The sequence below is a fragment of the Adiantum capillus-veneris genome, chromosome 7 (genome assembly GCF_014529385.1).
Source record: "Adiantum capillus-veneris isolate H3 chromosome 7, ASM1452938v2, whole genome shotgun sequence".
In the NCBI taxonomy this organism is placed as follows: Eukaryota; Viridiplantae; Streptophyta; class Polypodiopsida; order Polypodiales; family Pteridaceae; genus Adiantum; species Adiantum capillus-veneris.
In genome coordinates this window covers 17,131,857-17,145,543 of record NC_140937.1, presented here as the reverse complement: position 1 = coordinate 17,145,543, position 13,687 = coordinate 17,131,857, and the positions used below count along the sequence as shown (strand labels likewise).

The 13,687-nt window shown below is 46.9% G+C and overlaps 1 protein-coding gene across 1 annotated transcript in view; it reads left to right on the top strand.

Moving 5' to 3' along the window:
• EMB2729 (Alpha amylase family protein) overlaps positions 1 to 13,687 on the top strand; it is a 177,882-nt gene that overhangs the window by 30,592 nt on the left and 133,603 nt on the right. The window contains exon 2 of the mRNA XM_086515669.1: positions 985 to 1,056. Within this exon, the coding sequence (XP_086371795.1) occupies positions 985 to 1,056 (72 nt within the window). The remainder of the gene's footprint in view (positions 1 to 984; positions 1,057 to 13,687) is intronic.

Here is a 13,687-nt window from a genome sequence, read left to right as displayed (position 1 = left end):
TATGCTAGGCAGTTGGCCATATGCAGCTTGGGTCCCATGGCAGCTTTGCTTGCACACAGTCATGGAGTGTGGATGCGCTTTTGTAGCGTGCCGAAGGATGTTTAGGAGGAAAGATTAGCTACGAGGCACAAGAACGAGGCATTGCTCCTAGTAGATCGGAACATGGCTTTTGAGCTTCAGTCCCTAGCCTCTATGCAAGCATTTGTTTGGATCTTCCCCCCTCCCATTTTTGATTTAGTCAGTTGCTCATGGGAGTCTCCCTTTTTGTTTTGTACAATTCACCCTCTTGATAGGGAATATGTAGCCCGCTGGGATGTTCAGAAAACCTAATAGAAGGACCTCCTTAGTGCAAAATAAAATCCTACTACTCTACAACAAGGGCCAGTGTGAACCACATACCCCTATACTGTTACCCCCATAATCTGGAGATCACTCCACTAACATAGTAAAGGCAAAAATTTGCCTATGAGACGAGTTTATGTTCGATTTTGTCATGTCTCTATATGGACATCAGATAATTGCCAGAAACAAAAAATGGGGAGAAATATGGCAGTACTCATTTTGCGGTTGGCAGCTAAGTGACATGCTTGTAATGTTTATTTCTCTATTGGCTTGGGACATGGTTCGTGTGCAGTTTGGATCTTGCTTCAGGTTCTAAACGAAGGTTTTCAAACACTAGGCACCATGCGATGGGGCCTCTTAACAGCCCTTGTGCTTGTTGATTGTATGTCTGTGTAATTTTCTTGTTTGCATACACAACTACAAACCTCCATCCATGAACTGAAACACCCTCCAAAGAGACTAAGTACCACAAACAAGAGAGAGATACCCATAGAAACAGCCCCAGGTAAAAGAAATAAGTGCAAATTGTAGCTTCATATCTTAACTTTTCTCGAAATTGTTAGGGCTGGTTGTGGACCTCATGCTGTCTTTTGCTCTATCAAGTAGTTTGGTTTAGCTAACATACCTTTGTTATATTTGTAGATACAAAGCGCTTAAAGGGCTGAGACAAAAAATAGTGGCTTGGGATCTTGACCTTCTCGAGCTTGCTTCTGGGTACGTTCTTGTTACTAAGTTGTTAGTCTCAGCTAAGGAAGTACCAAATTATTGAATATTTTTGTATAATCAATAGCCACTAAAAATAGTCCTTAAGAGGTGACAAGGATACATGAAATGCCTGCTGTTTTGAAATCTGCAGTAGTTCTTTTCTTTCATGACGAGACTTGTAATCATTTTTTTATGATAAGTCAAGTAAGCCATAAGGTAGAATGGAAGCATGTAATGACCAAGAGATGTAGAATGGAATCACTTAAAAGTCGGGGAAGCCCTCTGATATGTGAGGCGTGCAATCTGCATCACACCGCACATGGGAACAGTAGCGCTGATAAGAGAGAGTAATATGTAGACGGTGTGTGTGTGGAGGGGGGGAAGCTTTATCATTGGTGCTCTTAGTATCTGTCATTAGCTGGTGGATCCCTTATGCTGAACCAGGTGCTCCTTGCTTTAGTTTGGTTCTAGTCCTCTCAGCATTTGTCATTAGCTGTTAGAGCCATGGTGGTGAACGAGGTCCTCCTTGCTTTGGTTTGGCTCATTGCTTCGTGTTGGGTGCTTCATGTAGGAGTCATGTCTTAGTGTAGACGCTTGGTTAAAAACTTCCTTTGGGGAGGTTTAGATGGAACTCATGATACCATGGCTTGGGTTAGATGGTCTACTATCATCTTGGGTGGCTTGGGGATTATTGATCTGGAGATGCTCAGACACTTCTTGCTAAGATGATTGTCCATGGCTTTTTTCCCCGGTAATGAAAATTCAAAGATTTTGCTACAATTTACCTTGGTCTGGCTTTTTTCCGGGTAATGAAAATTCAAAGATTTTGCTACATTTACCTTGGTCTGGCTTTTTTCCGGGTAATGAAAATTCAAAGATTTTGCTACAATTTACCTTGGTCTCAGCAGTTTTGCATTTTGGAAATAAGAGAGATTCACCCCTCGTGTTGGAATTAGGGTTTCAGGGATACACACACAGCTTGGAGAAGATGAAGAAGCTTAAGGCACACAATAGAGAGTGTATTGCTTAGTGCACAATAGAAAGATAAGTTAGCCCAAGAATGCAGATTTTTGGTTTCACAGCAGGTTGGTCTACGTGGCTTAGCGCTCCCTATTCGGGGCGATGAGCTACCGGATGCTGAGTTTGCAGATGACTCAGATTTGTACTTGGAGGGCCAGGAGGCCAACCTACAGAGGTGTGAGCAGTCTCTTGAGACGTTTGTTGTGCATCACAGGCACACTGATCAATTGGAGGAAGACAGTGGCTTTCTCGGTTGGCAGTGCTCCTACGCTTGATTGGCTGCCAGGTGAGGGCTTTAAATGGATCTCCGCAGGAACTGCAGTTCGATACTTGGGCTGTTAGGCTGGCTTGGACTTGTCTCTTGAGCAGCAGATTGCTCCCCTCCTCCTGTCCATCAGGAGGAAGCTGCTACATTGGAGCTCGGCACGACTTTCTTTGGTAGGCAGAGTTGTAGTGGCCAACCAGATGTTGTTGGCTACTATGTGGTACATTACATCTTGTTGGATCTCTTTGAGCTTCGGCAGCAGTAGAGAGGCTGATCAGGAACTTCCTTTGGTCAAGGCGTGACACTCAGATAGCCCGGGCCAAAGTGGCTTGGCAGGTCATCACTCTACCTTGTTCTCGGGGGGGTTGGGGATCATAAACCCTGCACAGCAGAGCAGAGCCCTTCTTGGGAAGTTTGTTGTCAGAGGACTGCTTCTAGAAAGGAGCCTTGGAAGGAGTTTTTGCTTCAGCGGCTTAGAGCAGAGTGGCTCAGACAGGAGGCCCTTGGAGACCTTCCATCGGATGGATTTCACAGAGATGTGCAGAGTTGGCCTGAGCAGGAGACTGGAGGATCATTTTGCTGTGAGCCTGCTTCTCTCCTGGGAGCAGCGTCAGCCCACTTGCATGGAGGAGTGCCTGAGACAGCCCCTTGTTTGGAACCCCATGGTCAGCACTTAGAGAGGCCACTTGGTTGGTAGTAGGCCTCATGTTTCTTGGGGTCCCATGGCAGAGGGTCCAACACTCACTTTGGGTGACTCGAGGCAGTATGTAACAATCTTGGACACCCCAAGTCAAGATTCTACCGCGACACAACAAAGATTCACTTTAAAACAGTTCACACAATTGATACGGCCCGGTGTTCTGCGTTCAAAGTACGAGAGAGCGGGTAGGTGCTCACTCTTAGAATGTGCGTCCAGATGCTTTGAGAAGTGAAGCCCTGCCCACTTATTTATAAGTACAAGGGATGCCCAAAAGCAGAGCCCCAAAAATCTCTAAACTTAAAAGCTTTTTTAATTCAAAAGCAATAGGCCCAAAAGTTGCCATAAAAATTCAGCCAGTGCAGTTTACGAAAATCCGTACAGGCTGCCACGTCATCAGCGCCGTAAAAAGCGGGATTTCGTACGATTTTCCACGTCAACCTACCAGCGCATTTTGCGGGGATTCCATACTACTGCCACGTGGCATTTCTGCCGCAGTCTATGTGTCTTTGAGGCTAGCCAGCCACCAGTTTGTGACATACCCCCCTCTTGAAAGAATTGTAATCGCCCTCGATTACGCTTGCAAAACAGACAGAGGCCATAAACTGTCTTAGCAGACACTGACTGCTAGTACCGACGCACTTGGCAAAACACATCTAGCACATGTACCAATCGACAGTCACATCACTGGACATCACAGGACATCACTTGGCATGACAGGACATCACATGACAAATCACATTCAAATTCATTCCAAATCTTAGACCATGATTAATCGGCAACGTATTTAGTAACTAGAGTGCTTCGTTAGCTATGTTCCATCAAATTGAGATCGAACAACATATTGGAAAGAGAGAGAGAGAGAGAGAGAGAGAGAGAGAGAGAGAGAGAGAGAGAGAGAGAGAGAGATTTTTCATGAAAGAGTGTTAGATTTTTTTATGTGAGAGTGTATGGGATACCGATCGTCGTGGTTTAGTGGTGTACTTCCGCATAAATTGGTTACCGATTGTATTGCTTTAGAGGGGTACCTCGCCAAAAACCACAAGGAGTGTTAAGAGTTTTGTCAACCTCAATGTTCATGATCATAGAAGATGTCAATGCTATTAATTGTTTGTTGTTCCATTTTTATGTTAAAAAAAAAGAAAACATGCAAGTCTCCTTGCATCGGGGAGTTTGCACAGTCCTCCCCAACTTTTATAATACGAGAGAACGTGCCATTCCCACGGCAGCGTGCAATTTTTAGTGTGTTCATTAACTGCATTCTCAGTGTCAAAAATCAGAAAATGATAATGCTTACTCATCGCGCGATTGAATGTCTATCGCCAATGGACTTCCTTGCATCAACGATGTTGGGCATCTCCTGCACTTAACCCGCTGCAAGAGACGACATCCCAGAGGCTGCATTCCTGCCTTGGCTTTAGAAAGCTATAGAGAGCCCTGCATCTCCCTGCAAGCTTGTAAAAATAACCAAGAGTCCACGCTTCGGCCCTTCTCCCTGTGCGTATCGCTGTCCTAGGTGCATCGACAAAACGATGGAGCCCGTGTGAAAGTCTGCCACGTTGGCCCGCCCTTGCTGGGCATATCCTCCTATAAGTGCAGCCCAAGAAACTACATTTGGGGAGAAACCCTACCTCCGCATTCGTTGAAAACACCCCTTAACTTCCTGGCTCTGCCCTGTCGGGCATATACTATAATCAGTGCAATTAAGAGACTTCATTCCGAACAGTAAGCTGGTCAAGAACTTGTTGTGCTTTCAAAAGTACACCACACTTGGCATACACGTCAAGCAAAGCCTTGCTAAGCACGACATCTTTTAGTAACAGCCCCTGCCTAACAATCTCATCATGACTCTGCTTGCCCATGATAGCGTTTTGCATAATGCCACATGCCTTCAAAACACAAGCATAGGTGACCGCATCCGGAGAGAAGCCCTCACTTTGCATCCGATAAAAACAGCGAAGCACTTCCTGGCCCTGATCTTGTTGGGCATATCCTGCAATCAATGCATTCCAAGAGACTGCATCCCAAACATAAAGCTCGTCAAGAACTTGTTGTGCTTTGGGAAGTACACTACACTTGGCATACATGTCAACCATAGCATTACCAAGCACGACAGTTTTTTGCAACAGCCCCCGACTAACAAGCTCATCATGAATTTGTTTTCCTGTGTCGACGTCTTTCAAAATGCCATATGCCTTCAAAATGCAAGCATATGTCGGGCATATCCTGCAATAAGTGCAGTCCAACTGACGACATCCCGGACTGGAAGCTCATCGACAACTTGTTGTGCCTTGACAAGTGAACCGCTCTTAACATACATGCTGGCCAACAAGCTCTGTGACGTGCAAACTGCGTGTGGAGAAGATCGGGTAGCTTTTGATGGCGTAGTTTTTAAGGGATGTTATTGCACAGCGAGGTTTGTTGACGAACTTTCAAGCAGGTAATCTTCGTCCTGTTTCTCAACGAGAAGAGAAGGCAGGAGGACCGAGGTGGTGATGCCGGTGTCAGGGAGGCCAATGATGACATCGGCACCATGCTTACTGGCAGGCCGATGGGAGAAGCTGCAAGGCTGAGGAAAGCAGGAGTGCAAGTGGTGAGGATTTTGACAATGCTGTCTTCGAAGGCGGCGGTGAGAAGGGCGGTGAATCCTTGGAGAGAGGAGCGATTGGGTAGCAAGCTCCCTTTGCTTCTCTAATTAGCAGCACATTCTTTGTAAAGCGCTGCTTTTAACTTCAGCGCTGCTTTAAGGCCGATGGGAGAAGTTGCAAGGCTGAGGAAAGCAAGAGTGCGAGTGGTGAGGATTTTGAGAATGCTGTCTTCGAAGGCGGCGGTGAAGCCTTGGAGAGAGGAGCGATTGGGTAGCGAGCTCCCTTTGCTTCTCTAATTAGCAGCACATTCTTTGTAAAGCGCTGCCTTTAACTTCAGCGCTGCTTTTAACTTTGTTATTTTGGCACATAGCGCTGGCCACATGGCCTCATGACAGGCTGAGTTTTTTGAATTGATTACTTCGCTAACGAAGTAATCACATCTAGATCGGGACCTCACAGATGCCCGATTAACTAATCCATATTGCAATCATGTCTATAGAGATTTATGAGACCGAAATGCCTGTAGCATTTTGTCTTTCAGTTCCTGCACTCAAACAAGTACGTACAAATCAATCAATATCATTTTCATTTTCGGGATTTCCATTTCATAAAGTCATACAACAAAATACTGTCAGCCTAGCAGTATCCGTGAAACCCAAAGGGACATCAGTGACTCTATATCAAAAATCGGGGTAATCTATTGACAAAGGAGAGGAGTGACTCCCCTCTTGTGCAAGCCCGCTGCACTACCCATGCTGAAATCGGGGTTCTATCGGAGTATACTATGCTAAACCGAATGCTTCAAGGCAAAGTTCCACAATTTGAGGAGTATCTGCTAGGTCCTCCTCCATCCACTTTGCATCCAATGCAGGATAGTTCTTGAATTTAACCAAGAACCGCCTAATCACTTTACCTTTAATCTTTTTATCTTTATGTGCCAATATGTGTTCTGGAACAAGTATCTCCTCGCTTTCCTCCACTTCGGGTTGCTCATCTGGCTCCCCATCATCGGGCACATCGCCTTGAAAAGGCTTCAAGAGACTCACATGAAAAGCATTGTGAATTCTCCAAGTATCGGGCAGCTTCAGTTTAAAGGAGACATCACTCATCTTTTCTTTTATCTGGAAAGGTCTATAGTATCTCATGCTAAGCTTTGAAAAAAGCCGCTCCTTTCCCTTTTTCTTTCGTAGGTGTGCCTTCTCAAAACGTAAGAGCACCCAATCGTCTTCCTTTAATTTCAAATCTTCCTATACATGGACACATCTTTCTTCAAGGGAAATGGTACCCTTCGTTTGAGAAAGGAAGTTCCGGAAATTCTCTGGACGCTTATTGCGAGAGATTTTGGAGCTCTTTTCTACCAGCCTCTTCATTTAAGAAGGTCTCGTTTAAAGAACAGATTGAGTGGTTTTGCTACGGACTTTCGACAGAGATCCGAGACTACTGCTTGGAGCAAAAGTCAAATTCTATTCAAGAATTGATGGGTCATGCGAAACGGGGTTTTGCGATTCATTCGAGCAATTTGACTTACCCACTGATGAGATCTTGACTCAGAGAATGCAACAGACTTCTAACAATTAAAGTAGAAAGAGAGAGAGTTCCCAAGAAAAGAAAGACAAGGATTCACGACCCTGGCGCATTCTTCGCGAGAGGGTCAACTACATCAAAGAGGGGAAGTGAACATGGGCACGTCTCCGCGAAGTGCCCTAAAAAGGCACAGCTGTAACAAACTTGGACACCCCAAGTCAAAGATTCTACCGCGACACATCAGAGATTCACTTCAAAACAGTTCACAGAATTGACACGGCCCAGCGTAGTTCTGTGCCCAAAGGTTTTGGCCCCAAAGACTGGCGCCCCTTTCGGTATTTCTTTTTGTATTAATCTATGTTCAAAGTACAAGAGAGCGGATATGTGCTCACTCTCAGACTCTTTGTCCAGATGCTCTGAGAAGTGAAGCTCTACCCACTTATTTATAAGTAAAAGGGATGCCCAAAAGCAGAGCCACAAAAATCTCTAAACTTAAAAGCTTTTTTAATTCAAAAGCAATAGGCCCAAAAGCTGCCATAAAAATTCAGCCTATGCAGTTTACGAAAAACTGTACAGGCTGCCACGTCATCAGCATTGTAAAATGCGGGATTCCGTACGATTTTCCACGTCAACCTACGTACTGCTGCCACGTGGCATTTCTACCGAGTCTGTGTGTCCGAACCTAGCCACGTCACCAGTTTGTGACACAGTACCAGCTGAGTGGCTTACACCTCTCGAGTCAGGAGCGCCTAGACGGATGGGGGCCTTCACGTGAGTGGAGGTCCTCATGTAGTTCGGGCCTGCTCAGAGACTGTACCCTCCATGTTTTTCGAGCTACAGGACGAGGGTCGATTACACAGAGTCTCAGTAGAGGCCCCATAGGTTGCTGTGTTGTTTTCAGAGGATCCGAGTTGTGGGCATCTGTGGGAGGACTTGTGTCATAGATCTTGACCCAGCTGTTCTTGAGACAGGCCACTGGAGGCTATGGGCTTGGGAGAGTTGTCCACTGGCACATGCAATGGGATCGTGGAGAGTGGTTTTGGAGGGACCCTTTCTCCTCAGCCGACCATCGAGGGTTCCCTTTCTCCTCAGCCGACCATCGAGGGTTCGACTGGGACGTCGCATACTGGTAGCACGGAGAGAGGCTCGTCTTACTGCAGCACCTCATTGGCGGAGGAGGGTCTCATAGCTGAATTATTGTCAGCTTTTGAAAGAGTTTGTGGGATGCCAGACAACCGCAGCGAGTCACGTTGTTCCAGTGGTTGGTTGCACATAGAGTTACAACAGTGGGGAGCTGGCTTGTACATAGTGGCCTCTCGGCAGCATGTGCAGCTTGTGACCACCCTTTGGACAGTCAGCGTCACTGTCTTTGGGACTGCCCTATGACACAATAGGTTTGGCTTCGGGTCCTTCAGCTGGTGCCAACTCTTTCCACAGCACGGTAGTACACTTGGGGGGCAGTTTCTTGGTCTACTCTCAAGGGCCCTGCTTTACAGTATGAGCTATCCTCCACCAGCAGGATGGTAGTGATACAGGGAGGTCGACCTACACTCCAGCCTGCTATACAGAGCTTACTCTGCAGGAGTGGTGCAGTGAGAGAGAGGTGTGTTGGGACCTCGTCTGTGGCCTGACACTCTGGTTCATTTGGCGGGCCCGTTGCTTCCGCATCTTTGAGGCTCGCCTTGTGCCACTAGCGGAGACTGTTCCAGATTTTTGGCTGGAGCTGATCCATACTCTCAAGTGATTGTTTGAGAGACTTCAGGGCAGCTCTGACCGGATGCGGGAGCGTAGAGAGGCGTTCCTTCGACTCTGGCGCCTTGGGCCTTTCTTCACCATGGTCCAGGGTGTGCTCACATGGCACTACCCTCCACTTGTGTGGCTTTTCCCTCCTCTCATCTCCTGATTTAGCCCTCATTGTACAAATGCTGTTTTTTTCATTGGGGGAGTCTCCCGTTATGATTGTTGTAGCCCCCTCTAGTAGAGGTGGTTGGAGCCCTATGGGTAGTTTCATTAACTAATAGAAGGATCTTTTTCTCGGGAAAAAAAAAGTTAGCCCTAGAATGATGGGTGTAGATACAATGCATAGGGGAAAGAACCTCCTTAGTGTGTTCACACACATCACTACCATATATATGGTAACAAATCCCCCTGGGAGTGATGCGGTGAAGTTTGAACGAGATAAGAGTACAGGGAAGTGCCATGCCTTGAGGACATGATCAGTCCACAAAGGGGAGTAAGCCCAAAGCTTTGCGGAAAGCTTTAAACGTCTCACAAGGCAATGCCTTTGTGAACATGTCACGTACGCACTTCACTTGCGCTACGTGGACATGTTCTGCTACAGTCTAGCATGAGTCATTAGCTTAGGACTGAGCCTGGCACCTTTGTGAGCCTCTAGCAAGACGTGCATGCCCATGCCGGTCATAGTTGCATACCCTCTCTTGCACAAGACAACATTTCATCATGCATGCATTTTACCACATGAATCTTGCACAAATGCTCATACAGTGGCTGAATAATGAGATGCTGATGCTAATGGGTACTGATGCTGTGTACTGGCTATTGATGGATCTATGTCGATGACGACGACAATGTCAAGGCTGAAATCTGAAAACGCTGATCTGATCTGAATCTAAAACTTTGATCTGATCTGAATCTGAAAACGCTGATCTGATCTGAATCTGATTTGAAATCTGAGATTGTTGAATTGATCTGAGGCTGAATCAGAGAATGCTGAGATGCTGATGCTAATGGGTACTGATGCTGTGTACTGGCTACTGATGGGTCTATGTCGATGACGACGACAATGTCAACGTTGAAATCTGAAAACGCTGATCTGATCTGAATCTGAAAACTTTGATCTGATATGAATCTGAAAACGCTGATCGGATCAGAATCTGATCTGAAATCTGAGATTGTTGAACTGATCTGAGGCTGAATCAGAAAACGCTGGTCTGATCTAAAATGCTGGCGATGCTGGCTGAAAACGCTGATCTTGTCCTGAGAAAACGCTAGGGCTCCTGAGGTGTTGCGTGACTGCTGGGTGCCTGCCTCTTTGTGTCCCTGCTTCTTCTGCCCTGCCTCTCTACTGAACACCTGGGCCTTGCTTTTATAGTTCCTTTAGCCATTTGCCCTACCTACATTCCAACAAGGGCAAATGAAAAGTCACTTATTAATAAATGACCTATAAGTACTCTGGCAACAGAGCAAGGGGGCTCTTGAGGGTTGGGGTCTGACATCCTTGTGTCATCTCTTTTCTCTGTCTTGTCTCTCTGGTTCTTTTAGTTCAGTTCAGTTCTTTCAAGTGAAGTAAAGCGTCTCATGTGTTTAAACGGAGTACTAGATCCAAGCTAAAATCCATAAACACTTTCGTTGCACCTGACAGAACAGACCTGCAAGGTTGTCCTGTGTCGGTACATAAGCCAAGCTGATCTCCTGCTGAGAGTCTCTCTTGTACACAATGATAATGCACCTCAATGTGCTTTGTGCGAGCATGAAAAACTGGGTTCCTCGCAACTACCAATGCGCTTCAACTGTCAATGTAGATGATGTTGGCAACGTCCTCTCCAACACCCAAATCAGCCATAAGGCGTTTGAGCCATACACACTCAACCGTAGCTGTGAAGATTGCCCTATACTTAGCTTCACAACTAGAAATGGCCAGAGTATGTCACGTGCGCATTGCACTTGCGCCACGTCAACAAGCTTCTGCTACAGTCTAGCGTTAGTCTTAGCTGAGGACCTAGCGTGGCACCCTTGTGAGCCTCTAGCAGGACGTGCATGTCCAAGCCGGTCACAGTTGCATACCCTCTCTTGCACAGTACAGTCAGTCGGCATACAAGCATTCGAGCATGTGAACCGCCTCTTATGTGCTCACTTAATAATAAGTGACTTTGGCATTTTTAATGAATCATGGAAGTTTGGAGATGGCTGCTCTACCCAGTTTGTGAAGGCTATATGTGCAGCCATGGCCAACGCTTGAGAAGGCAGAAGAGGCAGGAAGCTATACCAGGACCCAAAGTACCCGCAGGACCAAGTACCCAATGTTTTCCAGCCCTTCTCATCAGCATTTTCAGCCTCCTTAGACCAGCGATTTCAGCCCTTTAGCACCATCATTTTTCAGCAAGGAGCATCTCAGAATTCAGCCAGCAGTTCAAAGTTTTCAGCATGCAGATTTCAACCCGCTTTATCGCCAGTTAGGGCTATTCACGTGGCAGTACTTGCTCGCAAGGCAAAGTAAGCGTCAAGGCTGGTATTCTGCGACGGTAGTAAGGCTACCTAGTAACTCGGTTGGTCGGTGGCTACGTCATAGCAGCATCTACATCCGCAGTATCCACAAGTTTGGAGGAGTTTTCATCGGTTGAAATACCTCCGAGCACCCTTACCTTTCTTCTTCACCCGCAATGTTTTAACGACAGGCTATTCGCGTGGTAGTACTTGCTTGCAAGGCATACCCAACGTCAAGGCTGGTATTCTGTGACAGTAGTAAGGCTACCCAGTAATTCAGTTGGTTGGTGGTTACGTCGCAGCAGTACCTACATCCGCACTATCCACAACCATCAGAAGCATTCAGCATGAGAAGTAGAAATGTGGCAGTTGCGACTTACCTTTAACAGGGGGGATGTCACTTGTGCACTGCACTTGCGCCACGTTGACAAGCTTCTGCTACAGTCTAGCGTCAGTCTTAGCTTAGAACCTAGCTTGGCACCCTTGTGAGCCTCTCTAGCAGGATGTGCATGTCCAGACCGGTCATAGTTGCATACCCTCTCTTGCACAGCACAGTCAGTCGGCATATTGGAGGAGTTCATCGCAGCTGCTACGAGGATAGAGGGGGCTAGGAAGCTGTTCACCAACCCGCCTCACATAGAGACCCCCTCTGTGATTTTGGAAAGTCCTTCAGAACCTTTAACTTCTTTACGTAGGGAACTGGAAACCCTAAAGTTACAGAGAGCTCTTCAAGAGGAGAGGTCCTTCTCTCTTAGACAGGAGAAGCCTCCACATCATGAGGCATTGGAACAGATTAAGCGCGAGCTAGAAGAGCTGAAGTGTTAGCAAGAGACTAAGGCTATGGTTTGGTGTAGCTCATGCCGCTCTCCAGGGCACCCTCCACAGGAATGCCCCCTTCGGGTTTACTGCCACTTCTGTGAAAAATCTGGACATGAGGACAAGGATTGTTACTACCTCAAGGGATTGCGACAAATACAACAAAGTCTTGGTCCTTCTCTTCAACAAGGGCCAGCACCTGCATCCAACATGGTTTCTCCCTGTGGCCATCCACACCATATGCCACCTTTACTGACAGCCCCTCCTATGCAAGGTATGCAAAGCACTTTTCCCTCTTAGAGCTTTTATCATACCCATGCTCCCTCATCACCTCAAAGCTTCTATGCCTCCACCTCCAACTCAATGAACCAGGAGCAAGGACCACCTCGCCCTTCAACTCGCCCTTTGAATTGGCCCATTTTGTGCTACAGATGCCCTAAAATTCGTGCATCCACGGCTTCGAACCCAAGTCAAAGCCAGAATGAGTTTGCCTTTCCCAAGCTCAATTTGATAGCAGTTAGCACTGTTTCTCAGCCGCCCCCTTCTACCCACGTGGTTACACCTCAAAATAAGCCGCCACAATTGGTAGAGGAGCCATTTGGCGTCCTCACCCGGGCCCAGAGAGCCGCTCTCGGTCTTAGCATTCCAGCAAGTTCAACTCCCCCACACATTCTCACACCAGTGGATACCCTGCCTTCAGCTGTTAACAAGCCATCCCCCAATGCCGTGAAGGAATCCAACTCTTTGCTCTCCGATCTTGATGAAGCTTTCTTGGAAGCAGTTTCCGATCTACAGAAGATCAAGGTACTAGAGGAACAACAGGTAGAAAAAGAGAAGCTTATAGCAGAGACAGTCTTGAAGAACACTTTCCAACAAGTGTCCCTCTATGACATGTTGCGGCTAGATGCGAGTTTTAGAAGTGACACCCTTGCTGTTATTCAGTCACTTTACCCTGGAGCAGGTCCTACTGGCGGGCACCTCCCAGTGCGACCATCAGAATCCTATATGATATCCAATCCCGCTGCTCCACTCACTGATTATAGAAGCCCTCGCCTGACAATGTCCGTTTTGGGTTGGCAATTCTTAGGAGTGATAGTGGATGGTGGATCTGGCATCAACCTGATGCCCAAGTTCACTATGTTAGCTCTAGGTCTACAGCCTACTCGCCCTGCCCCCTTCACAGTTACATTGGCCGACCAGAGGACAGTCTACCCAGTGGGCATAGTGGACAATGTGCCTCTGCAGGTACAAGACTTTACTTTTAACTTGGATTTTGTTGTGGTTCGTCTTCCCCAGGTTGAGGGCGGATTTCCTTTGCTCATTGGAAGACCATGCCTGCGACACACTAAAGCACTTCATGATTGGGGAAACGATGCAATGTGGATACATACTTCTGGCTCCCTGATGCAACCCATTCTCTTAGAGGGAGGTATGGATCCCGTGGTGCAGCAAGTTTCTTTGTCAATGGAAACCAACCCTGAACAAGAACAGCCTACTACACCTGAA